The sequence below is a fragment of the Syngnathoides biaculeatus genome, chromosome 3 (assembly GCF_019802595.1).
Source record: "Syngnathoides biaculeatus isolate LvHL_M chromosome 3, ASM1980259v1, whole genome shotgun sequence".
Lineage (NCBI taxonomy): Eukaryota > Metazoa > Chordata > Actinopteri > Syngnathiformes > Syngnathidae > Syngnathoides > Syngnathoides biaculeatus.
In genome coordinates, this window is record NC_084642.1 from 2,479,208 (window position 1) to 2,506,107 (window position 26,900).

Here is a 26,900-nt window from a genome sequence, read left to right on the forward strand (position 1 = left end):
ATAAATAAAAGATAAAACCGACATCGTCTTTTGATTGAGTGGGTCTCCCTTGCTTGACCTGTCATTGGTCAGACGCAGTCATCTGACGTCTGGACGTATCACGTGACCGGTCGTCCCGAGCGGTTGTTTACCACAAAGCAGACGTGAGCATGTCTCCCGTTTGCGGCACCACTCGACGGTTTCTCGTGAGTTTCGGGGTGTTGTCCACCAAGTAGAAGGAAACCTCCTCCTGGGGACCAGATGGCAGAGACCTCCTTGGCGTCCGCCCTAGAGGTGGTTCTTCTGCCGGGCAAGCGGCACTGGCGCGAGGTCGCCGACGTGGTCAAGGCTCAACTGGCCCCCGGCGGCACTTGGCTCGGCTGCCTGGAGCTCGACGGGACGCTGGTGTTGTGGGACCCGGCCGAGGAGGAGGCTGCTCCGGTTCTGCTGGACGGACTCTACCAGGAGTGAGTGCGCTTCAATTATTATTCAAACGCACTGAAACTTGCACAAAGGTATTCCTGCAAAAGTTAGGGTTAACCCTTTGCTCACTCTGGCTCGCAACAGAGAGCCAAATCCGCTTGCGAAATGTTAACATGCAATCTGAAATGGTTGACACAGGCTAACGGAAATTAGACTAGATGTTGGTGTAATTCTAATTCTTTAAACAACTGCTACTAAATTTTTGTTTGGATCCCTTCAGGTCAGGTATGCCAAGGTGTCCAATTCCGCCATCTTGTGTGTCACCACCACCCTGAGACCAATCGGATAAATTAACGATAGAAAAAAAACTATCACCTGTGTTCTTTGACCTCTACGACACACAAGATGGCGGAATTGGAAACCTATCCATTATGGGCCGTCTGATGTGAGGTTCCCAACTGGGAGCGGTGGAGCCAATCCCAGCTATCTTTGGGCAGGGAATGGGGTACACCCTGAACAGGTTGCCAGCCGACCGCAGGGCACATGGACGCAAACAACCATTCAGTCTCACACACACACAACTACGGGGAATTTAAGAGCCTTCCATTAACCTACCATGCATGTTTTGGGGGAGGAAAGCGAAGCACCCGGAGAAAAGCCACCCAGGCACATGGAGAACATGCAAGCTCCACATAAGCGGGGCCGGGATTTGAACCCCAGTCCACAGACCTGTGAGGCCAACACTCATAACCAGTCGCGTCACTATTCTTCCACATGTGCACTTATTTGTTTTTATTTCATTTATTTTTACATACGTTCTTTAAAAATCATAAAATAGTGGTACTCTTGTAACCGACAGGATATTTGACATCAATTATCAGAAGTGCGTTGTCTCTTCCTGGGAGGCACGTGACTGATTTAGAGCGTCTGCCTCACAGTTCCGAGGACCGGGGTTCGAATCCTGGCCCTGGCTGTGTGGAGTTTGCACGTTCTCCCCGTGCCTGCGTGGCTTTTCTCCGGGCACACCGCTTTCCTCCCGCATCCCAAAAACATGCATTCATGGACACGGAGACTCTAAATTGGCCCTAAAAGTGTGATTGGTAATGCCCTCTCCATGTGCTCTGTGATTGGCTGACAACCACTTCAGGGTGGACCCCGCCTCCTCCCTGAAGATAGCTGGGATAAGCGCCGGCTCGCCCGCGACCCTTGTGAGGATAAGCGGCTCAGAAAATGGATAGATGGCTATTTCTTCTCGTAGCTTTACCTGGGAGGAGTCTGTGATCGCTCGGGCTGGAGGAGGCGGAACCAAGCGCCTGCTGGCTGTGGGTTCCAATTGCCAGCTGATGATGTTGGAGGTGGACGCCCGGAGTGGAACGTCGCTCTCAGTTCGCCCAGCTGGCGAGTGCCCTGTGCAGCGCCTCCTGCAGGATGAGGGTGAGTACTCCGTGCCGGTCCAGTCCGGTCCACCACATCAATTATCGACAAGTTACGCTCCCGAAGGCCGTCCGTCTCTTGAATTGTTGATAAGTGATTATTTTGATGTGTATCTATGGTCACTACATATTTATGAGGTCATTACAGTTTCAGCGGTGTACACTGAACCCCCACATATTCGTGTTTGGGTATCACAAAGTCATCTTATCGCAGATTCTTTTTTTTTTCTTGGAGCCTATCTTTTCTTTTGCATTGAAAAGTGAAAAAAAAAAACAAGTACAGTAGTCCCTCGTTCATCATTGGTTATGTTCCAGAAGCGATGGTTGAAAATCTGCAAAGTAGCAATCAAAAGTTTCCCTCTCTTTCTGGAAAAATTATTTCAATTGACCCCTCCGTACAGGGCACTTAACCAGACCTCCTGAAGTTACGTCACCCCACGTGTGTAACCTCAGACAAACAATTAGCAAAAATGGCGGCGCAGGAAGAAAAGACTAGAGCGAAATTGTCCGATTTACCATCTGATTTCTCATTAGCATTCTTAGGGAATAGTGAAATATCGTTGAAGAGCAGACAGCAGCGCTTCAAGTATTTCAGCGAGGGGTATTTCAATGGTATTTACATGCATATCGACGGAGAAACCATTGATACTAGCGCGAGATCTTTCCGGAGTCAGAGGAAGACCGAGAAGCCACATAATATAATATATTATAACCCAAAGACGAATTCGTCATTGACAGTTTCCTATTTTCGTGTTACCTATCACACTTGTGTGCAGAATCTGTATAGCCGTTTGTGAACCGCCGTATGAAGGAAAAGAAGAAGGAAGGCTTGATTTACGAGTTGTTTCTCTCGTTTTCTTTGCGTAACATCACGCGCTCCCCTCAATAATTATTCTTGAATTAGTGCCGAACCTACGCAAGTCCCGACCGAGTACGACAATCACTACTTTAGTGTCCTCAAACATCCTTCCTTCAGTCTTGGTGTCTCGGTGCACGTCGAAGGCTTTAAGGACTCGCTAGTCCGGTTTAGCTTTGCTCGGTAGCCGCCGAACAGAGACACGTTTGTGCAGTCCGATCATCGCAAAATATCGCTCAACACAGATCAAGTGTGACAATCATTCACACGTAGCTATGTTATGCAAGCGAAGAACTTTGAATTCATTTATACGATACGTTTGTATTGAAAATCAAATATAGGGCATACCTTCGTGCAAACATATCTGTTCCGGTTGATGGATTCAGTTGATCATGCGGTCTTCCTCAAAGTTTTATCCATCGAAGGCATTTTTCGTACTGGGTCTTCGGTTTTGGAAAGGGTACGAATGGAACTCCACCAACTAGCCTTTTAGGATACCTGTCGTCACTATTACAAAGTCCGTGACTACACCTCTTAACCATATCTCTTGTTAAAGAACCCAAATACGCGATAAAACGCCAACAAAAGCTCTACTGAACCATGTGACTTTGTCTGAGGTTATGGCGGACGACAACAAGGGGCGTGGTTTATGCAGATCTCTGGCCTCTGATTGGTCAGCGACGTGGATCACGCAATTTCTACGGAGGGGTCAATTGACAAAAATCATGAATTTATGATAATTCGGTCACAGGTTTGGTGCCTAACATGTCAGAAAATAGGTAAAAATGTATATCGTTGTTTTCCAATGTGAAATCAGATGTTTGAAAATGTCTTGGGGGGCACGGTGTCTCAGCTGGTAAAGCGTTGGCCTCACAGTTCTGAGGACACGGGTTCAATGCCGGCCCCGCCTGTGTGGAGTTTGGATGTTCTCACCGTCCCTGCATGGGTTTTTTCCGGGTGGGCACTCCGGTTTCCTCCCACATGCCCAAAACATGCAACATTAATTCGAATTTTGTCTCCATGTGCCCTGCGATTGGCTGGCAACCAGTTCAGGGTGTGCCCCGCCTCCTGCCCGTTGACAGCTGGGAGAGGCTCCAGCCACTCCCTGCGACCCTCGTGAGGATAAGCGGCTGAAAAAATGGATGGATGGAAAATGTCTTATTTTGATTGAACACACAAAAAACAATTATTCCCCTTTAATGGACAATAAGATAAATTTGTGATTAATGTTGAGAGGGTGAAATTTGCAGGATTTGGGCAACTTCAAGGTGGATTAATTGTTGCAACTCTCGTCTGAAATTTTGCCAATGCTGCGAGGTGGAGGTGCAGCCGTCTTAGCACTTCACATGTGACGATCTCGTCCGTAGGTGTGTGCGCCCCGCGGGCGGCGCGGGTGCTGTCATTCGCGTCGGGTCAGTGCCAAGTGTTGCTGGACGGCGAGCGGCTGCTGCGGCTCGAGTGGTCACCCGGGCAGGAAGCCGCACGGACGCTGAGCTGCTGCGATCTGAGCCCGGCGGACGGCGGCGCCGCAGCCGCCGTGCACTGCTGCGTGCGACAACACTTCGCCTTCAGCCTCAGCGAGAGCGGACTCGTCTGTATCCTCATTGGGTAGGCATCGTTGCCAGGGCGATGACTGTACAGTTAACCCCTGTTTTGGATACATAAACAAAGCGAAAAAAATCGGATATTTTCCCCTTCGGTGCATCTGCGGTGACATCTAGTGTTTAGACAAAAAAAAGAGATCGTAGACGTTTGCGAGTGCTACGTCACGGTCCCTTGTGCTGTAACCTGTTTTGCCGAATGTGTATACTAGATGAAAATTGTTCGTGAACAAGATTAATAGCAAGGGTGTCTCGTACGATGAATTGGATGCAAACAGAGGAGCTGATTTACAAAAGAAGTCAGCGATTTTATCTGAGCCCCTCAATGACTGTTCGTCGAAAAAGCGACAAAATGAGCAGATTGGTGTTGAATCTACTTAACTGGGTGTTCAGCCATCTACGACGTCACGGACGGCGTCCTGCTGGCCTTCGTGGACGTTCCCGCCTACCTTTGCGGTGGCCCGGCAGAGGAGAGGGAGGCCGGCGCGTCGTGGTCGCGCTTGCGCCTCCTGGAGGTGTCGGCCGACGTGAGCACGGCCGTCGTCGTGGCGCGCGACAATGCCGTCGCCGCCATTGACCTTGACCACTACTTCAGGTATTGTTTATTAACATCATCATTATCATGATATTGTTCTTCTTTTTTCTCATCTTTTTTATGATTTAAAAAAATGTTTTTACCATTATTTAATATTATGTCACATACACTGTACATGTTTTAAATTATTAAGTCATTAACTAGTTTTAACAGATACAATGTTTTCAATTTTGTCGTAATTTTTTTCATCATAGTTGATGAATTAATATTTGAATATTTATAGTCATATATTTTTTTAATATTCATTGTATCTTTTCAAAATAGGTAATTTTGTTATAGCTTTATATTATTCTCATTATTTATGATTTACAGTATTTAAAATCAAAATTATATATATATATTTTTTTTTCTTTTCATGGGATTTATGTCTTCATTCTTATAGCCTATATTTTTGAATTGATTATACCTTTTTCACAGCATTTTTTCTTGATTTGTGTACTTTTTATGTATTGTTCATGATTTACAGTATCAATGATTGTAGATCTGTTCTATGTAGTTTAGCCGATCATGAGTAATGAATGACTAATTCATCAGTAATAATCCTCACCGTCATTGTCGTTAAAATTCTTCCAGGAAGAACCCAGAGCACCTGCTGTGTCAGGCCACGCCCGCCCGCCCGCCCCTGAGACCCCAGCGACCGACGGACGAGGACAACTTGACGAGCGCCAACTGCAGCTTGGCCGCGTTGGGACGCGACTTCAATGCCGACCGGTGAACTGCTCAGATTTATTTTCTTTAGCTCGGTAGGGCAGTACGGTGCCCTCGTGGTTAGTTGTCCCGCCTCGCAATCGTGACCGCCACGAGGGCAAACGCGACGGAAAAATGGACGCATAGTTTGTCCCTCTTTTGCAGGTCTTGGGGGTCTCGCCTGACGTCCATGTTTAACGCGGCCCAGAAGTCCTCCTCGTGGTCGGCGCTCCGACCGGTCACCACTTCCTGGTCCTCGTCGCTCCCGGGCCACGAGTCCCTCCCGGCCGCACCCCTGTCTCGCCCCCGAATCCCTCCCGGGGGAGCCGCCGTCGCCTTGGCCGTCCCGGAGTCGTCCGTCCCGTCCCTGCTGTCCGTCTGCGACTTCTCCGCCATGTTGGTGTTGGCGCCACTCGCAAACACGCAGACCACCGCCGTCCTGTGGGACTTGGGGTCCGGCAACGTGAGCTACCACCGGGCGGGGGCAGAAAGGGCGGCGGCAGTGGTGGAATTGTGTGGGCAGAAACATCACGCTGTGCTTCTCAAGAGTGAGTTTGTGGGAAGTCCCGTTGAGCATTTATTCTCCATCCTTCTACTAGTGTGGCCTCATCGTTCTACTAGTGTGCTGATTGTCTGACTAATGACAAGAAAATCATTAAACGGGGGCAAATTTGGCCAACTAGTAGAATTACATGTCACTGCTGTAGGAAGGCAAAACTGCACTAATGTAGGACTACTGTAGTATTCTTCTAGTTAATGTCTGTAGCGCTTCACTATAGCAAACACATGTCAACGAGGGCACAGTTTAGCACAGGGGTGCTCAATCCGTCAATCGCGATCGACTGGTCGAAGCAGTCTTGGGTGATCGCGGGACGGCGTGCCAAAAAAAAAAAAAAGACCTTAGCCATTGTTCCCTCTAAACTGCACGCGTGCGCAATTGTGCACCGCTGATGCAATCTCTTTGCGGATATTCTGCGTTGCGTGCAAAAAAATAAATAAATCCAATTCAAGTATATGGAATGAAAGTATATCTTCCAGCTATTCAGTTTGTGGCATTTTGCAATGTGATTCAATGAGTGAGGGATGACTGGTTGTTACATCCAATGGCACAATTCACATACGTACTGTAAAAAAATGAAAAGAAGAAGCCGCTGGTTTCTTTTAGGCAGCACACAGAACTTTCTCTGACGACCGCTGCTCCGCCACACTCTCTTTTTCCTAGTTTACCTTACATCCCCCCACCCCCACCTCCTCTCTTAAAGACGTACACTCATAATTACAAATGTTACAGTACAGTACTGTTTTATACTGACAGTGTCCACCGCCGCTGCTTGAGTTATCAACACTGTCCGGGCAACGTAGAGCAAAAACGACCTAGACGAAGAGAGTTAAAAAAGAAATGCTGTTGTTTTTAAGATGTAATGACTGTCGGAATATGTGAATAATCGAAGAAAAAGTTGTTAAACTGGACGAGATTTTCTCTTTTCCGAGTGGGAAAGGTCTGGTCCGAAGCCATAGTAGAATGCGCAGGATGAGATGGTGTGTCATTATAAAATTCCACTTTGGCACAGCCTGATCCAGGATGAAAGCACAGACGATACAGTACACAAAAAGCTAATTCTGTATTTTAAATATAGGAGGCAACATAACATTAACCTTAAAACGGTTTGGAAGCATCATCATCGGCATCATCATCATCATCCCCCCCCCCCATCCCCACTCCCTGTCGTTGGTAGCTCGTGAGAGGCTGGCTGCTTGAAAAGTCGATCTTGGTGTCTTACTAGTGAGGAAAAACTGTACTAGTTAATGGAACGTGAGCCGCTTATTAAGACTATGCAATAAATGCAAAAAAGGGCTTCAATTATGTTTAAGAAAAATATTTGTAATTTCTGCTTGCCGCCTCTCCGATGTTCTGCGCAGAGACGGGGATGTTCCAGGTTCTGTTCTCGGTGTCGCAGCAGGACCTCCTGAGCAGCTTGATGATGTTTGGCAGCGCGGCCACCGTGGACGCGCTTTGTCACCTCAACAATTGGGGGCGCTGCTCCATCCCCATCCACTCGCTGAAGGTAGGAGGCGGCGCCCGCGTCGGCGTGGCGGCGCCAGCGTCGTCCATTTTTTTTGTGCGTCGCTGTCGCCGTGCAGGCAGGAGTTAAGAACCGGCAGCTGGACACGGTGGACTTCTACCTGAAGAGCAAAGAAGATCTTCTGAAGGCGCCCAGCAACACCAGCTTCACAGAACGTAGGATCCAAATGTTTTTCTTTACAGCTTTTTGACTAATATGCTAATTTACGACGTCCATTCCACTTATTTGTTGCTTGATTATTTTTTTTGTTTGGGTAGAAAATAGGGGAAAAAAAAAAAAAACTTTTAGCATATTGGGCTATATCTGACAGCGCTACATGAGACAATACATTTTTTTCATGATTTCAGACAGTTGAGATCAGTGTTAATCAATCACTTTCCCGCCACCCAGAAATACCCTAGCACTTATTGTACCTACAGAGCTCGTGCACGTGACGTAACCATTTTCACGGCGCCATATTGCCGGTCAAACAGAGTTGCTCGACATTGTGGGAGACTTTGAACCAGCGGAGAATATTCACAATACCCGACACCTGTTGTGCTGTTGGTGTTCACAACAGACGAGACAGATATTCAAAGAGTTCATTCTACGGAATACCAGCTGAAAAGACCAAAAAATATCGATGGATTTCGGAAATTAAACGTGATGGAAGGTGCCCAACGAAAATACACACACGCCTGTGTAATGATCGCTTCATTTCAAGCAGGAATTATTCCTGTCAATCTCAAATTCCCAAGAAGTATTTATAATGCCAAGTTGGCTCATTTGAGAACAATACATTGAAGAAAAAAAAAAACAGACAGGGAGTCGTCTCCAACGTACACGGAAGCATGTTGTGGCCACACGTTAAACTTCGGTAAATCTCTCCCCAACAGACTTTTTAATTTTTTTTTTTAAATATGCATTGTTCTCAAACGAGTTCAATGCGTATTTAAAAAAAGAAAACTAACAGTCGGGCAAAGTGATGTTTACGTAGGTTAACGTGTGGCCACAACACGCTTCCGTGTACGGGGGCTGAAGCCTATCCCAGCGGTTTATTTTCTTTATTTAAATACGCATTGGACTCATTTGAGAACAATACACATTTGTAAAAAAAAAAAAAAAAAAAAAAAAAAGTCTGTCATGGAGAGGTTTACCAAAGTTTAACGTGTTGCCACAACACACATCATATAGGAATTACATAGAAGTATTTATAATGCCAAATTGGCTCATTTGAGATCATTGCGTATTGAAAAAACTGTTGCAGAGGTTTACGTAGGTTAACGTGTGGCCGCAATCGCTTCCGTGTACGTTCCGTGGAGATGACTCCGTCCTCTTTTTTTTTTTTTTTTTTTTTTTTCAATCATAGTTAATGAATGAGAGTTTGTGTAAAACCAGGGGTCATTTATTTAAATATTGGTATTTGTATTGAATACTAGGGGAAAACATTGATGGATTCCGGCCAAGGTTAACATGTGGCCGAACACGCTTCCGCGTTCACGAGCCGTCAACCTGTCACCATGCTGGATTTATTCCTGAAGGGAACAGATCCAGCAACGAAGTATTCGTATGCGTCCAGACTTTTATACACTTTCAAACTTTTCCGTGTAAATCTCGACAACTTACTCTCCAGATCCATGTGTGCATCCAGTTGTCCAAGACCAGCGGAAGCGAATTAACAGTCCAATTTCTTATCGGCGAAAACATCGACTTCGGCATTAAATAGGGGTCCTCTGTGCCGAGTTTATCTAATTTTTGTTTTCACCTTCTAAGTGTCTGACAGTATCGGACAAGACTCTGGCTGTCATGCTATAAGACATATTTTCGCTTCATCTCCAACTGACTTAGCATTGAGCAAGGCTTAGCGTGACCGGCAATATGGCGAGGTAAACAAAAGTCACGGGATTTTATGTCATAGGTGCACGAGTTCTATACTGTACACTCATGATGAAAAGGTCTCCAGTATTCTTCAGTCCTACGTACAATTTTTGCACGTTTTCCCCCGCACAGGCATAAAGACGGTATGTCCCGCCTTGGATCTGCTGTGCGCCGCCATCCGGGAATCGAGCAACGACGCGCAGAGCCGCCAGTTCTCGGAGCAGCTGCTCAACGTGACGCTGAGCTTCGTCAACGCGCAGATACGCTACATGCTAACGCACATGAGCTGTAAGACGGCAGGCGTGCGCTAATAGCTCAATGCTACATTAGCGTTGAGTATTGTGTGTGTTTGTTTTGCGCAGATGAGGATGACGACGTGCGCAGATGCGTGGACATCCTGAACGAGTACCTGACGGAGCTTAGGACCTTCATGAGGAAATACCCGTGGCCTGCACAGGGCGCCAAAGACGACAAAGAGCAAGCATCTGCGGAGGAGGACGAGAAGGACGAGTGGGACGGGCTTTGCACAGAGGTGACGCCTCTTTTGCGCGTGTTTCGGCCCCCTATTTACGGCAGTCGCGGCGATGCTCGCGTGCATCCTCAAACTCCCGCCCGGCCCCCACCGGCCCGCTGGTCGATTGCGAGAGGCTGGCTGCTTGAAAAGTAGATCTTGGGGGGGGGGGGGGGGGGGATATATATATATATATATATATATATATATATATGTAATCACGTTGCTTCAATTGTTGAATTTGCACCTTCACACTGACATATCACACTTTTCCGCTGTACTTTCCCCCCTTTCAAACTGACTTATCACATTTTTACAGGAAGTGGTCCGCCTGTCGGTCCTGACCAATCAGATCCCCAGAGCCCAGGCGGTGTTCAGACGGCGAGGCCTCCCCGAGGGCCGTCTCCCGGCCCTGAGGGCGACGGGTCTCCGCCTGGTCTACTCGTGTCTGCAGGGACGAGACCTGCCGACGGCCGTCACGCTCCTCACCAACATGGTGGGCGTCTGTTTTAGGTCCTCGTCCAACAACACTCGTGTCGGGTTTTTTTTTGTGTTTTTTTTGTTGACAGGGTTTCAACGTGAAGAAGGAACTGCATCGCATCTGCATCTACACGCACGACAGGGACCTCAGGGACTTTGTGGTCAGTCGCCTGCTTCCTGTCTAGTGCTGACGTGTACCCCCTTTCACGCTGACATACCGTCCCCGTTTCAGACCGACTTGCACGCCTTTTATCATGACTTGTACCCGATCGCTCTGACGTAGGCCCCTCTCACACTGAGTTTTACTGTTTTCAGGCAGACGTGTACTGTTTCACACTGGCACGGAACCCATTTACACCGTCATCAACCCCTTTCACACCAACGACGTGTATTTCTTTCCCTTTTCAGCTGACCTCGACCCTTTTACACTGTGCGGTTTATGATGTCACATGTTCATCAGTGGTGTTATTTACCCGTTTATTTACTTTTTGACTACTCCGGGCTTTCGTCAGGGAGACGAGCTGCGCAGACGGCGTTACTTTTCTGAGGAGGAGTTGAGCAGCGTGGCGTTCATCAAGGAGGCGATAAATTTGGCGTCTCTACCGCATCGCCGTCAAGCAGACGCCGCTTCGGGACGCAGGTGACAATACCCGCCGTTGAGCGGTCCCCAGGATGATGCGACATCAGCTGTCCGTCGTCCAGGCCGCTACAGCTAGTCCTGCACGAGGAAGCAGCGGGGGGCGCCGACGTCCTGGACGAATTGCTGGGACGGAACACGAGTGAGCAGGAAGAGGCGGGGCTGTGGCAGGAAGTGAGGCTGGATTGGGTGATGAATTGGGAGCGGAGCAGCAGGGCGGCCATCTTGTTGTCCAGACAGCAGCATTACGGTAGCACAGCCAACATTGATGGTGGCGTAAATGACTGAAAATCAAACGTGGTTTTGAATTTTGGTTCAACAGAATTATTTAAAAAAAATTGGTTATGCCCCTTAAAAAGATTGAATTGAAGTCACCATTGTGGTTTTTATCTTTCGTCACCTGAGGGGTACCAACAATTTTGTCTGGATTGAAACGTGATGTGACGTTTAGAGTTGGGCTGGTGTGACGGTGCGGTGCTGTGGTGTCACATGACTTCGTTCCACAACCGCGCCGCCCTGGTGTCCTGGACGGAGAGCGGCGAGGCCTCCGGCGCCGCCCGGTGGCCGAAGCTGACGGCGGAAGTGGTCAACAGCAGCACGCTGAGCAGCCGCTTCCTCAGGGAGGAAATCCTGGACACGCTCGCCAGGTGAGACGCGTTTTCGCCGCCATCATGTGGCCAAAAACGTTCAAAACTTCCTACGTGGTTTCTGCACGCCGACATGCCGAATAGTCCTTTTGTTTTTTTGCTACTACCACTTTCCCGCTGTTTTGTACCCCTTTCAGATTGACATACAGTACAACCTCGGTTCTCACCCACAATCCGTTCCAGAAAGCGGTTCGAGAAGTGATTTGTTGGAAAACCGAATCGATATTTCCCATTATAATCAATGGAAAAAGAAATAATCCGTTCCAAGCCCAAAGATTTGGGATTTTAAAGCTTTTTTTTTTTAGCTTTTCCTGATCATAAACTGCATAGTACAAATACATCTATAGTTTAAATACTTTGTATAGTAAAATAATTTGGGAAATATATTTATTTGTTGCCTGAAGTGTATGCTTTAGTGGTAGAGTAGGCTAGGCTGGGTGTGCATTGCTGTATTTGTAGCAACTCGGCCCCCTGCCTTGTAAACTTTTTGTGATAACAAAAGTGCTGAATAACTTTAAACAAGCAAAAATGAGGGGGCGGCCAGAGAAAATTTGTTTTTTAGTTTTACAAAAAGTAAACATTAACTGGAACTCGAGTTAACGAAATCTTTGAAACAAAACAGAAATGCTAATGGAACAGAGCATTATTAAAGTTCACAAGTAAAAAGCAATGCAAAACTATCAACTTTCAAATCTCTTCGACGGGCGTGAATCGCCCCCTGGAATTTCTTTTCTTTTTGCAAAGAATTTATCTAGTGTCACTTCTTTGGGGGTTAAGGAAGATAAAAGAATCGGTAAATGTAGCTACCGTACAAAGGCTGCGTTATACACAATAACAAAGGCGTCGTGGGTCAGCTGGTCTGGCCGCACGCGTTTTGTCATTTCTTTGGTTTTTCGGGGGCGCTCGTGTACCGATTCTCGTGGAAGCGAAAAAAATCTCAATTTTCGTTCGAAAACTGATTTGTTCGAGAACCGGAGTACTCACTGTATACCTCTTTCACTCTGATATGTACTCCTTTTACATTTCGACATAACCAGTTTGCACTTTGTTTTAGCCCTTTCACGTAAACGTGTACTGTACTCATTTTACGCTGACTGACGTGTACCTTTTTTTACACATGCACCTCCCTCACACTGACTTAACATTCTCAAATGACCTGTCGCCCTTTCCTGCTAACTTGTAAGCCTTTCACACTGACATACATAAGTATACCCCTTCCACTCTAACGTGTTCCCTTTTCACGCTTACTTGTACCCCTTTTACACTGACTTTTTTTTTTTTTTTTTATCACTTTCATACTGGTTTGTACCTCTTTTAGACCAACTTGTTTTCCTGCTTTCACGCCGCCATTTACCCCACCCCCCAGGCGGGCCGTGTTCATCCCCGACGAGCTGTCCGACTTGGATCAACTTTTGTGGCGCCTAGCTCAGGGCGGCGGTCTGATGACGTCAACGCCGCCGCCCGTCCCTCGGCACCTCGCCCTGGACTTCCATTCGCGGGTCATCGGTTGGTGTCTGGAGCGCCAGCTGCAGTATCTCCTTTACACCTACCTGGAGCACTACAGGTGCGCTCGCCAGAGCTTAAACGTTCCAGTTCATGCTGGAAAAAAAACATCGATACGAGTTAAAAAAATGGGAGCAACCCAAAATGTGGCCGTTCTTTGTCAGAATTTGGATCTGCGGAGGCTCTAGTAAGTCCAGATCCCCATCAAGGTGAAACATCGTATTGCTTGTTTTGATTCGGTTACTTACAGACGACAGCCAGGCGACGGTACGGAACACACCTGATCCGTAAATCTCACCGACTGCCCAACGGCCATGATGGGCCCCTTTCACATTACACCGATGGCCGAACTTTGAAGTTATATCATATTAATTGGGGAGGGGGGACTCAACATGCAAGGAGATTTTCCACTTCCAGTATTCTCCTGCACTTTTTTTAAAGCGCCGCTCACTCTACAAGAACAAAAGTCATTAAAATGGCACAACGGCGAAGTACATTTTTCATTGTTTTTATTTCTGCAGAGTTGGTCTTAAAACACGTTAAAGTGACTCGCCCCCGGTCTGTGGCTCCATCTGGTTGCAGCCCCCCCTATCAATATCATGGTAGCTACTGCACTTCATTTATCTTGTGGAGCAAAGTCTTACGCGTTGTCTATGGGCAGGTTGACTCCCAGGAACTGTCCCGCGCTGTCCAGCGGCGGCCCGACTCACTTGCAGCCTTGGTCGGAGATGATCGTGAATATGCAAGAGATCACCACTAACCTGACAGGTAGGACGTCGCGTAGCTAAATACAGTACATAAAAAAACATAGATGTATTGTATATCACTCAACATATACCTTGTTGCGCGGGGATACAGTATTTGTGTTGTTAAATACACGTAGAAGGGCTTCCGGTTAACTTTTTTTTTTTTTGCGGTGGCCTTAACTTAATTTTTGTGAGAAGCAGGCAGAATATTTCGGGGCACCCACTATAAAGCGACTGGCAAAGTAAATATTTACATTAAACAATTATACAAATATTTACAGGGTGGCAATTTTTTTGCCTTATTGAGATAAATGTCTCCTAACAGGCCTCAAGCAAGGAAATAATCCTTCTTTTTCGTTAAACGCATAAAACAAAGGGCAAAAAAGATGTAATCTCTCGCGGGCAGAGACGGTATCAGTTCTGTGAAGTGGTACATACTAAAGATATGTTTAATTTATTCTTATTCTAGAACGACACTTACGCATTAATAATACTGATGTATTAGCATTTTGAAGACAAACTTGGTTGCATACTGACCTTTCTCCCTTTCTTCTCTTGTAAAACGCTCCACGTGTACTCGAGGCAGCCATGTTGGGTCAGGAAGGAAAGGCAAATACCTCTGTGCTAACTTTGACCGATGAGTTAGCCTCTCCTGATGCCAAGTTATGGCTTCGGATTGAAACACGTAAATGTTTTCACATACTGAAGGATATAATGCGTGAAAATCATGATGTCCCAAAAATGGGACGCTGCCCACGAGTGGTTTGTTAAGGGCGGCAAATTTCATGATCGTCGAATTTTTGTTGATGGAGATCGTCTCCCTGAAATACTCCTGACAGGTCAACTCTCGCCAAAAAAAGAATTTTATGCCTTTTTTTTTTTTTTTTGCCCCCATCGTTTTCTTGTCAGTCATTGTCAGTGGAACGATCAATCTGTTGGCCGTTTATTGTCGACCAGATTTTTGTGAAAGCTGTGGACGGTATGATGATAAACCCAAGACCCGCCTCTTTCCCCACATGAGCATCTAATGACAGTTATTCTCTTCTTCTACTTCCTGTGTATCCTTCAGAGCCGGCGTTGGTCTACCAGGCCAGTCTGACTTGCGCTCAAGTCGTCCTACCGGGGAGCCCGCCGTCGCTCAGTTCTCTTCTTCTGGAGGGTCACAGCCTGCTCGCCCTCGCCACCATCATGTTTGCCCCGGGGGGCATCGACCGGGTCAGTTTTCTGCCCACGACACCCGACAGTTTATGACGCGCAGGTTTTGCAATGACTTTCGTCGCCGTTTTTGAACCAAAATTGTAAGATATATATTTTTTTTTTTTTAATTCTGATTTCAAACAAAAATCCGGTACTCGAACGCTACGAACAAACCCGTAAATAACATTTCGCACGTGGCCCGACCAACTGACCCACGACGCTCTTTGTTATTGTGAATTCGAACGCACTGCAAAAAAAAAAAAAAAACAGAAATAACATAACGCATGCGGCGCAACCAGCTGACCCACCCACGATGCGCTTTGTTATTCTCAATAACGCAGCCTCTGTACTCAGACGTATCCCGGTAGTGACTGTTTCTTCTTCCTATTTAGAACTATTAACCCCCAATCATGGCTCCAAAGAAGACAAGTGGAAGTAGTAAAGGTGCCGGTGCTGAAAAAAGGAAGGTTGTGCGTAAAACTGTCAACTTTAAGAAAGAATTGATAGCCAAATACGAGTCTGGTGTGCGTCTTTCTGAGCTATCGAAGGAGTATGGCACGGCGAAATTGACGATCAGCACCATTCTGAAACGCAAGGACGCGAGTCATGTTGCTAAAGGAGCAAGCAGAGGCCACAGATTTTGGAGGAAGTTGAAAAGTTTCAAAAACGAACAACAGTTAGCTGGGGATTGTTTCAAAGATTTTGTTAACTCGAGTTACGAGTTAATATTTTTGTATGTTACTTTTTGTAAAAAAAATAAAAAAAATAAAAAAGTAATAATTTTTGCTTCCCCCCCCTCATTATTGCTGCTTTAAAATTATTCAGCACTTTTGTGAATAAAAAAAGTTTACAAGGCTGGGGCTCGAGTCTCTAAAGATACGGCAATGTACTCCCAGCCTATCCTACTCTACTACTAAAGCATAGATTTTAAGCAAAAGAAATTAATACATTTCTTAAATTATTTTATTATATGAAGTATTTCAACTTTGCATGTATTTCTAAAATCTAAAAAATATTTTAAACAAAAAGCCTAATTTTTTTAGGCTTGGAACGCATTGTTTATTTTTCCATTCATTGTAATGGGAAATATCAACTCGATTTTCCAACAAATCACTTCTCGAACCGCCTTCCGGAACAGATTGCGGTCGAGAACCGAGGTTCTACTTTATTCCTCATACACCCTGACCTTGTACCCCTTTGACAGAGCTGTGGTCTGCTCGCTGTTTGGCAGGCGGTGGTCCAGGGTGAGAACCGTTCCCTGGCGGAGTGCTCAGTGGACCCTCAGCTGATGAAGATGGCGCTGACGGCGTACCCCAAACTGAAGGCGGCGCTGTTCCCGGCAGGACCGCGAGGGCCCGGCCCCTTCGCAGATGTGTCCGTGTACCACCTCCTGCAGGTGGGCCAGGAGAACAAAGACAAGACAAAAATGTGGCCACAAAATCGGGGTCATGTGCTCAAAATTTGAATTCACAAAAAATAACAAAGGTAGAATTCCCGGACTCTTGAGAAAGCAAATGCAGGGAGCAGGTTGTCTAGAGGAACAGGACATCCCAAATTGCTGTTTCTGGTGAAGGAAACGAAGAGTGCAAAAACTCCCAGCATTCCCCGCGACCCTCGTGAGGATGAGCAGCAAAGAAAATTGATCGATGGATTAAAATGTTGGCTTTACTGTGAGTTCAGTGCAAGGGATGATCTTCTGGGAAGAAGCTCGTGTTCCTGGGAAAGACATCAAACCTAATTCTAATTCCCATTTTTTCTGTATTCCTTTTTTTTTGGCCACAAATTGTCACTTTGGCCAATCGAGTGAAGTCCTTTTTTTATCTCGTGGAATATTAATGGAAATCCACGACAGAGAGAATTGATTTCAAAATGATGTGCCAGTAGTTTGTGCTTGCAGTTGAAACACATTTACATTGGGCAATGTCTGTGCAGCCCCAATTTCATATATTTCTTTCAGAATTTCCCTTTGTATATTGGAGTGATAATCATTCAAAAATGTTGCCTCCATGTGGTGGCTGCAGGGACTGCATCCTCTGGACCCTTGCCGACTGTTCGGCTGGCAGGCGGCCAACTCTCTGAACTCCTCCGGTAGGTCGACTGGCACACCGCCACCCCCTCCCCCGATCGGGGGACGGCCGGCTGAATTTGCGTGTTCCGTGTTGCCGTAGAAACGACGGAGCTACCTCACTTCTCCAGCCCGCACCTGGTGGACGCCTTCGCGCTGGTGGAGCGGCTGGACTTCCTGTACTACCTGCGACACGGCCGTCCGGCCGTCGCCTTTGCCACCTTCGTGCTCCAGCAGCTGATCGGCTGCCGCCGCGTCGGCCACACGTGAGGCGCGAACCGCGCGCGCTCAAAGCCGCTGCCGAGATCAGGTTTCGAGCTTGTGCGTTTGTGTTGCGTGCGTATTAGTCTGCAGCAGGCCCGGCGGCGGGTGCACGTTTTGGCCGTGCAGAGTTTCAACTCGCCGTCGGCGGTGTCGGCCGCAGTTTGCTTCTGTGAGCTTCTCGGCCTCAGCAGCCACCAAATCCGAGTGGACGTCAAGGTCATCAAGGCCGTCTGGACGCACTGGAAAGTCAAGCGAGCGCACTGTGGACACACACACACTTTGCACACACTGGGTAAACGCGCCGATCACGCTCGCTCGCAAAGTAGCTGGTAAAAACGCACGCCGTGTCGTCAAGTGTCCAAAGGGGTCGAGCTGGTGGAGGCGGAGCCGGGAGCAGCTGAGGAGCTGATTGGCTACCTGGAAGCTGCTGTGATTGACAGCCTGGAAGTCAAAGATGTCAACAGGTGAGCATCTTCGTCATTGTCGTTTGTCACGTCGTCATCATCGCGGTGGTGTTTCTTTTGTGTGGTCAGATGTTCGTGGGAGGCGGCTCAGGACTGGTCGTTGCCGGTGGAGTTTTGTCGTCTTCACGGACTTCCGCTCAGCGGCGTTTATCCCGCCCACTGTGCGCGCGACGGACACTTCCTCAATTTCCTGCTGTTCGTGCAGCTTCATCACTTCACGGCACAGCAGGTGGCGTGACCACCGCGTTTCTACTTCCTGTGCCATTCCACTTCCTGGCTTACCCTGTTTCTACTTCCTGTACAGGTTGGCTCTCTGGTGTCTCAGTTTAGCCCCACCCTCCAGGACCACCTTCACGTGGCGTTCGGCGAGCTGCCGTTCTACTCCTCGGGGGCGCCGGCGTCCCCCCGGGGCCTCTTCCAGTTGTTGCTGCGGAGTCAGGAGGAGGCGGAGCCTAGCAGTTACCTGCTGCAGGAGGCGTTGACGCATCGCAGCCCCTCATTGGCCGTGCTTGCTGCCTGTGTGCAGGTGACCTGATCTCCGCCCACCGTCAAAGCTAAAACCGCTAGCATGCGCCAGATCACTTAGCGCGGGCGTGTCGATCGACAGGAAGCTGCGCTCGTGCCGTGCCTCTGCGTGTGGCTTCTCACCGTCATCGACAACGTCAGCGCCCGGGAACTCACCGCCCGCCTGTCGGCACCCGCTGAGCCCCATCAGTGGGGCCTGCACCACCTGTCAATCATCTGGAGGAGCCTCCTGGGCCGGGGCCTGCCGGGGGCCCAAACCCTCCTGCGGGGGTTCCGACTCTTCATGAGAGTAAACACCACTGCTGTTTTTTTTTTTTTACGCGCGTATGTGTGTGTGTATGAAAAGGCAGTTTAAAAATATTACCAAATGTTCTTTTTTTTTTTAATTTATATTGTTCTTTAAGGCAGCACGGCGGTTCAGCTGGTAAAAGCGTTGGCCTCACAGTTCTGAGGACCCGGGTTCGATCCCGGCCCCACCTGTGTGGAGTTTGCACGTTCTCCGGGCACTCCGGTTTCCTCCCTCGTTCCAAAAACATGCACCATTAATTGGACACTAAATTGCCCAAAGGTGTGATTGTGAGTGTGGCTATTTGTCTCAATGTGCCCTGCGATTGGCTGGCAACCAGTTAAGGGTGTGCCCCTTTGACAGCTGGGATAGGATCCAGCACTCCCCACGACCCTAGTGAGGATAAGGGGCAAAGAAAATGGTTGGATGGATTGTTCTTTAAGGAATTTTCTCTTCCAGGTTGAGTGTCAAGCACCATTTGCGCTGCTTCTGTCGTGTTTTTGGGGGAATTTTTTTATTTTTGTTGTTTCTGCGCCACGTCTTGGGCGCTAACTCCTGCTGATGCTTTTTGTTGTTGTCTCGCTGGTAGGACTGCCCCCTGCTGGACGTGCTCAGCATGTTCCTGCTGTGCTGCGACCACAAAAACTTCACCAAGGCCAAAGTCAAACTCCAAAACTTCCATACGAACATCACCAGCGTCAGTAAACAACACACACACACACACACAGACACAAAACACACCTCAGCGCTGCAGCTTGCCTCATCTTCATCGTTATTGTTCTCCATCTTCATCATCACTCCTGGTCACCCCTCATCTTCATGACTCTTCATCACACTTGATCACCACTCCTCATCATGATCTTTTCTTTTTCACTCTTCACACTTCATCTCCATCGCTCTCTATTAATCTTCATCATTCCTCCTCTCCGTGGCTCCTCGTCTTCATCATCTCCTTTTTCTCCTCCCTCTTTCTCCGTTGTTCAGCTGAGCATCAGCGGCGAAGCGCCCCCCGGCGGTCTGCTGCTCCAGTGGCTGTGTAGTGAGGCGTGGTTTTTACTCTTGCACCTGTGTCACTGTGCGCGCTCACACTTTGAGCTGCGGCGCCTCCTGCAGGTCTTGGCTGACGTGGACATGATGAACAAGGACAACGGTGAGAGGACACACATAACATCATAACACGACACAAGAGGCTCGGGAGCAGGTTTTGGCTTCACCGTGTGCGCGCGTCCAGGTCCGGACTTCCGGAAGCTGAGTCGGCTGAGTGACCTCCTGCAGGGTTCGGGAGTGGCCGTGTCTCCCAGGTTGCTGCAATGTAATTCGGCCTCCATCCAGCAGGAGGAGTTGCAGGCCACCGTCGACGCTTTGCAGGCGAGAGGATTCTACGCACGAGCACAAAGCGTCGCCACGGTGGCGCAACTTCCTGTACAACGGCTGCTCATGTGTCAGGTGGCAACATCGTCCGTACACTTCCTGTCTGCTCGTTATTTCCTATTCCTATTATTTTCTATTTCCTGTCTGGTCATATTTTTGTTTTCTTTCATATTTCTTCTTCTTTTCTTAACATGTTTCTCCTTCTTGTGTGACCCATGTTCCATTTCCTATCTCGCCATATTTTCTGGCAAATGTTTCTACTTCCTGTGTGTATGTGTGCAATGTTTTGATTGTAAAACGTGCTTCCTCGGTTGTGTGCCCGTGAAGCTGGCCCAGGAGCTGGCGCTTCAGCGTTCCAAGCGTCAGTGGTCCCGGCCGGAGAGTCGCGTGTGCTTTTGGAGGAAGTGCCACCGCCAGCTCGAGGTCGAGCGCGTGGACCCCGATTCGGCTTCCCGCTTTTTCCTGTCCCAGGCGGACCGCGCGCTGTCCGAGTCGTCGACAGCTTCGGACTTTCAGTCGGAGCTGCTGGCGGTGCGGGAAGGCTGCCTGCTGCTCGCCGCGGCCGCCCGCTGGCTGTCGCTGCGCCGGCCGGTTCCGGTGGAGCGGATCCAGGACCTCGAGAAGAGGCTCTGGGTGGGCCGCGTACGACAGCACACCCTAGTGGCCGCCATCCGCACGGATAGCGTCTTCAACCTCCTTCCGCCAGATGTCAACGCGTACGACCTTTTCATGAAGGACTTTTCCTTCTGTGACATTCCGGAGCTACGTACGGACACGCTCCTCAGCCCGGAAGGACTTCCCGGTCCGGCCGAGGAACACGTGGACGTGGATCCGCTCTTGCAGCCGGCGGAGAAGAAGACACTGGCGCTACTGCTGGATGAGGCGTTGGACGCGGGAAGCGTCCACGAAGTCAGCCGCGCCTGCCGATACTTCTCGCTCTACCATCCTGACCTCTGGCTGCTTCTGCGCTGCAGAGCCTTGGCGTCCGGAGAACTCGGACCCCAGACGCTGCAGACGCCTCTGACGCCGGATGATCCCGAAGTCCCGCCCAGGAGACTCCTTCACGCCTGTAAGGAAAATACTCTCAGTACCTGTATCTGGTGTTCATGATCGGGCTACCATCTGCAAATAGATGTCATATTTAATTTTTTGTTAGTTTCCATCCCTTCCTTCCCACCAGCAACTAGTTTTCATTGGTTGTCGACCACCTGCAACTAGTTTTCATGATTTCACTACCGGCAATAATTCTCTTGAGTTGCTGACAATCCCCAACTAGTTTTCATTAGTTGACCACCTGTCACTGCTTTTTATTAGTTGCAGACCGCCCGCAACTTGTTTTAATTTGCTTAATTGTGCGTAATTAGATGTCAACTGCAACTAGTTCTTATTAGTCAATGTCCATCTGCAATTAGTTTTCATTGGTTGTTGACCACCTGCAACTAGTTTTCATGATTTGACTACCGGCAATAATTCTGAGTTGCTGACCATCTGCAACTAGTTTTTATCCATTTTTTGCCACTTGCAACTCGTTTTCAATAGTTATTGACCATATGCAACTAGTTTTTTTTTCGTGAGTAGTTGACCAGCTCAAGCGATTTGAACACGCATAATTACTTTGTATACATTTCCAAGCGAACTAGTTTTCAACTAGTTGTTTACCACCTGTCACCAGTTGTGCAAATTGCTGACCATCCCCAACTAGTTTTCATTAGTGGACCGCCTGTCACTACTTTTTATTAGTTGCAGACCGCCGGCAACTAGTTTTAATTTGCTTAATCGTGCGTAATTAGATGTCAACTGCAACTAGTTCTTATTAGTCAATGTCCATATGCAACTAGTTTTCACAACTTACTACTTTGGACAAATTGGCGACTGCCTGCGACAAGTTTTTGTACGTTATCCGTAAGTTTCCAACTGCATACAACTAGATTCAAGACTTGGTAACACGTATAACTTGTTTTCATCAGTTTCCAAATGTCTGCGACTAATTTAATTTTTTTTAATCGCCTCCAACTCGTTTTCCTGAGTTGTTGACCATCTGCAACTACTTTTCATTAGCTGAACTACCTGAAAGATGCTTTCATTAGTTTTCATGGGTTGATGACCATCAAACGTACAGTAATTCCCGGCCTTCATAGCGCACCTGGTTAGGAGCCACGGTAGGCTCCTAACCAGGTGTGCTAATGCTAGCGTCGCGCTAACGCTAGCACCGCATCACCGCAGTGTGAAAAAAGTCGGCAACTTGTAGGCCGGAAATTAGGGTAGTAGTTGAAATGTTGATTGTCCAATAAGGAGGCCGCGGGGAGTTTGAGATGTGAAGGTGCACCAGGCTCACTTGCTAACTGCAATTCTTTTGCCATTATCCACATCCGCCTCGATCGCCATGCTAGCACGTTAGCATTGTCATCAGAATGTGTTTTTGTCTCGCCAGCGCCGTCTGTGAGCAGCTTGTCGTCCTTCGTGCTGCTTCCTCCTCTCCCCGAAGACGACGTCGCCGTCCACTTGCAGAAGATGGCCGAGCAGTGTCGCCATGGCAACAACGACTGCAAACAAGTCCTCAGCCTCTACCAGCTCTCCAAGGTGGACGTCAGCATCATCTATTAATCAATCAATCAATCAAATTTTCTCATGGGTAACTCTTCAGTCTTGACACAGTTTTGTGTGTATGTTTGTCTTAAAGTATTTTTTTGTGTCTGTATGTGTGTCTTTTTCATTGTGTGTGTGTGTGTGTGTGGTGATATATTTTTGTGCGCGAATGCGGACAGGAGCTGCAGTGTTCCTTCAGCGAGCTGAGCAACGAGGATCCCGGCCGCGTTCTGGAGAAGCTTCTCCTGCGCGATCATCCCGAAGGCTTCCGGAACGCTCAAATGTTCATCCGAGCTCAGAGTTTCTCCGCCGACGCCGTGGCCGAGATGGTGGCGGCCGCGTTGGTGCGCGCCAAGCAGGAGCAGCACGCCCGCCAAACCGGTACGCGGCCGCAACGGAATGGACGTCCCTGCGACGCTCATGCGGTTCCGCGGTCTTGTGTCTGTATGTGTGTGCTCAGAGAGGCAAGCGTTCCGCCCGGCGGAGGCTCGGGACTCGCTGGTCCAGCTGATTACTCTGTGCGAGGATCCGAACCTGGTCGGACTCAAAGTCCTGGAAAAGCTGAAAAGCGTGCCGCTGCGGGACCTCGGCTGCAGTACGACACACACTGCAGCGATTGCGTGGACTCGTGTGTCGGTCACTCACGTTGTCGTGTCGCGTAGTTGTGGAGTTGCTGATCGCGGCCCACGACTGCTTCAGCGTGACGTGTAACATGGAAGGAATCGTCAGAGTCCTGCAGGCCGCCAGGCACTTAAGCCACGCCTACTTGGCGCCCGGCGAGCACTACGGCCTCTTGGTGAGCGCTGACCTCACTTCCTGTCCTGTTTAAGTGTCTTAAAACCTGCGCACGTGCTGTGTGTGGTTCCACACACCACGAAAGCTGTCATTTCCAACTGCCGCTGTCGATGTTGAACTCACCACTGAAGTCTGATGCTTCCACTGCTGTGAAAAACAGCGAATGTTGGACTTGTCCGCTGTTGCCATAGAAACTGAAGCAAACAATGGTGCGTTCAGGTGCGCATGCTGACGGGAATTGGCAGATACAACGAGATGACGTACGTATTCGACCTGTTGCATCAGAACCATCGCTTTGAGATGCTGCTGAGGAAGAAGACGGACATGGACAGGGGACAGGTGCTCAAAATAACCGCGTTAATACACACTCATGCATGTATATCCCTTATACACATCCTCACTCGCAGACACACACACTCGCATGCATCCGAGGCTGACGCCCGATGTCCCCCCCGCGCAGAGTTCCGGGCTGAAGACGGCGCTGCTGGACTACATCAAGCGATGCCTGCCGGCGGACAGCGAGAAGCACAACATGGTGGCGCTGTGCTTCAGCATGAGGCGCGAGATCGGCGAGAACCACGAGATGGCGGCCAGGACGCAGCTCAAGATCATCCAGTCGCAGGCCTGGGGTGAGATGTCGACGCCCGCGGTAGCCCGCCTCCCTCCGCTGTTGCCGGCTGTTCCACACCAAAAAAAAAAAAAAAGCTCAACTGATTTTCCTCCATCTTGAAAGATGCTGGCCGCCCATAGCTAAATTTTCCAAGATGGCAACCATGTTGCAACTAGTAGAATAATAATAACATACAAGCTGCGATTGACGCCACTTACTAAAACTGCTGCTTATTGTCAAGTGAGTTGACTTGAGTTGAGCTTACTGCCGCCGCTCCTGACTCAAGTTTGCGCTCGCAAGTCAAAGCAAAAAAGAAGTTGGACCAATGACGGCTCGTATATGAAAAAAATCACTGGGGTGTACTCGTATTTCAAGGCATAACTATTCAGTGCCGTAAAAGGGTATTTACCCCCTTCTCATATTCTTATTTTCTGGCATCGTTTCTGCACTTTCGGATCATCAGACAAGGATAACCCAAGTAATCATAAAGAGCAGTTTGAAATTTTCATGGTGCGGATGGAAGTCCGGACTTTTGACTAGGCCGCTCTAAAACCGTCATTTTGTATTTTCCAAACCATTCACAAGATCGTCGTCCTGCCGCAGAAGCCGAGTGCGCTTCGGCTTGAGATCGCCAAAGGATGGCCAAACATTCTCCGTCAGGATTTGGTAGTGAAGAGCCGAGTTGATGGTTTCCGTCAATCACAGGAAGTCGTCCGAGTCCTGAAGTAGAAAATGCGCAAATGCGGACTGTGCGAGATGGGATGTACTTCCTGTTTGCTGACTTGCGTGCTTGATGTCGTCAGCAGTGTCGTCGCCGGAGCTCAAAAGTTCTCTGCTCAAAGTTTTGTCCCTGCTCAAGGATGCCGCAGAGAGCTTCACCAAGGTCATCACCCCTGCCGCCATCGGCAACTTCCTGTCTGCCGGACGGCCACGTTTACTCTGTGCCCGCATGTTTGTGTGTGTGTGACAGGACTCGTGCGTGCATCAGGCGAGTCGCTGCGTGCGATTGGCCAAGCTGGTCACGCTTCAGCTGCACTTCCTCAATCATGGCTCCGCCCTCCGCTTGGTCAACCTGCAGCCCGCCGATATGATGGACGCCGCCGCGGCGCTGCCCAGGTGCTACCAGGTGGGTGCCCGCCGTCATGATGTCTGTCACGTGACGTCACATGACGTGATGACATCACACGTTAAAGGTGTTGGTGCTGTCGGAGGCGTACGGCTATAGTCCGGACTGGGCGGAGCTGGTCTACCAGAAGACGGTCCTCAACGCCGACTTTGCCTACCTGGATGAGCTGAGGAGACTCCGCCCACTGACCTCGAGCCTCTTTGAGGACATTTTTAAGAAGTAAGTCAATGTTGGCACAAACGCGAAGTCCGCCAGAACAAATTTTTGTAGGTCCTGCACAGTGGACAGAGAACGGCAAATTGCGAAAATATTGCAATATTTTATTCATCCATCCATTTTCTTTGCCACTTATCCTCACAAGGGGAGTGCTGGAGCCTATCCCAGCTGTCAAGGGGCAGGAGGCGGGGTACACCCTGAACTGGTCGCCAGCCAATCGCAGACCACATAGAGACAAACAACCGCACTCAAAATCACACCTTGGGACAATTTAGCGTGTCCAATGAATGTTGCATGTTTTTGGGATGTGGGAGGAAACCGGAGTGCCCGGAGAAAATCCACGCAGAACATGTAAACTCCACACAGGCGGGGCCAGGATCGAACCCGGGTCCGCAGAACTGTGAGGCCAACACTTTACCAGCTGAGCCCACCGTGCCGCCGCCAATATTTTATGACCATTAAAAGACTTTTTTTTTTTTTTTTTTTTAAATTTACAAAAATGTCTTGAATGAGCAGGAAAATCGCCTCAATAAGGTTTTTCCACGGAAAAATGTCCGTTGGTTCCAGCCAAACAATAAAAATGGGGGGGGGGGATCCAAAATGAGGTGAAATTGCGATTAAAAGAGTGTTTTTCAAACTGGGATCCCTGGCCCCCGCCCCGACCCCCCCCACTGGACTCGAAGGAGGTTCACCGTTTCTGACTTGACTTTTGCATTTCAGGCTGGACGGCGCCCCCTGCGGCGCGAGCGCAAACGTGCGCCGCCTGCTGACGTATTGCGACGACATTTACCTGCGCTACCGCCTGGCGTACCAGCGACAGCTGGACGACGTCACGCAGGCGCTGCTGCAGGACGCCGCCGCCTCCAGCTACCTCAACGACGCCATTGGCGCCCACTGACGCCCCAAACGTTACACGAACGGACACTCGGATCTCGTACTATGAACTCGTATACATATTTACATTTTGTTACCTGCGGATTCACCTTTTTTTCCCCCCCAATTCTTTTCAATAACATTTTTTTTCTTCCTTACTCCAATTTTGTAGCGGTCCATGACACTGACATCATAGTCCCTGATAACGATATCAGAGTACGGGATTGTACATTAATGGCATTATACATTATGATGGCATTCAACACACTGATCAAGACTGTCTGTCTATGATGTCATAGCCTATGACATCACACAATACGTGTAATATTGCTCAACAGATTTTATTTGTCTCTTAAATAAATTTCCACAAGGCAGAAAGCGTTGAGTCACTCCACGGTCGGGTGTCGTTTTCTTCTTCGGGCGCGTTGAAGCGTGCGAGAACCTCATCATCATCTCGGGTGTCCGACGTGTTGGGTTTCTTCT

General features: G+C 48.7%; 1 protein-coding gene across 3 annotated transcripts; it reads left to right on the forward strand.

Annotated features, from left to right (window-relative positions):
- Positions 1-65: 65 nt before the first annotated feature.
- On the forward strand, positions 66-26,811 carry spg11 (SPG11 vesicle trafficking associated, spatacsin). Of its 3 annotated transcripts, none has more exons than XM_061813480.1 (40): positions 83-446; positions 1,661-1,836; positions 4,059-4,286; positions 4,686-4,887; positions 5,461-5,598; positions 5,740-6,122; positions 7,495-7,640; positions 7,717-7,813; positions 9,648-9,803; positions 9,878-10,047; positions 10,346-10,522; positions 10,596-10,667; positions 11,019-11,146; positions 11,209-11,393; positions 11,595-11,790; positions 13,157-13,354; positions 13,955-14,061; positions 15,109-15,254; positions 16,468-16,632; positions 17,258-17,324; positions 17,405-17,567; positions 17,649-17,857; positions 17,921-18,029; positions 18,099-18,258; positions 18,334-18,555; positions 18,637-18,843; positions 19,430-19,537; positions 19,825-19,990; positions 20,072-20,286; positions 20,539-21,280; positions 22,643-22,791; positions 22,977-23,178; positions 23,258-23,392; positions 23,460-23,593; positions 23,812-23,931; positions 24,053-24,221; positions 25,006-25,085; positions 25,173-25,328; positions 25,396-25,547; positions 26,265-26,811. In XM_061813480.1, exons 1-40 carry the CDS (start codon positions 241-243, stop codon positions 26,440-26,442), a joined length of 7,119 nt encoding a protein of 2,372 aa, XP_061669464.1. In that variant the 5' UTR covers positions 83-240; the 3' UTR covers positions 26,443-26,811. The 3 variants fall into 3 exon arrangements, with proteins under 3 accessions (XP_061669466.1, XP_061669464.1, XP_061669465.1); XM_061813481.1 differs by having other exon boundaries at positions 25,009-25,085; XM_061813482.1 differs by lacking the exons at positions 23,258-23,392; positions 23,460-23,593; positions 23,812-23,931; ... (3 more) ...; positions 25,396-25,547; positions 26,265-26,811 and having other exon boundaries at positions 66-446; positions 22,643-22,843; positions 22,977-23,114.
- The last annotated feature ends 89 nt before the right edge of the window (positions 26,812-26,900 follow it).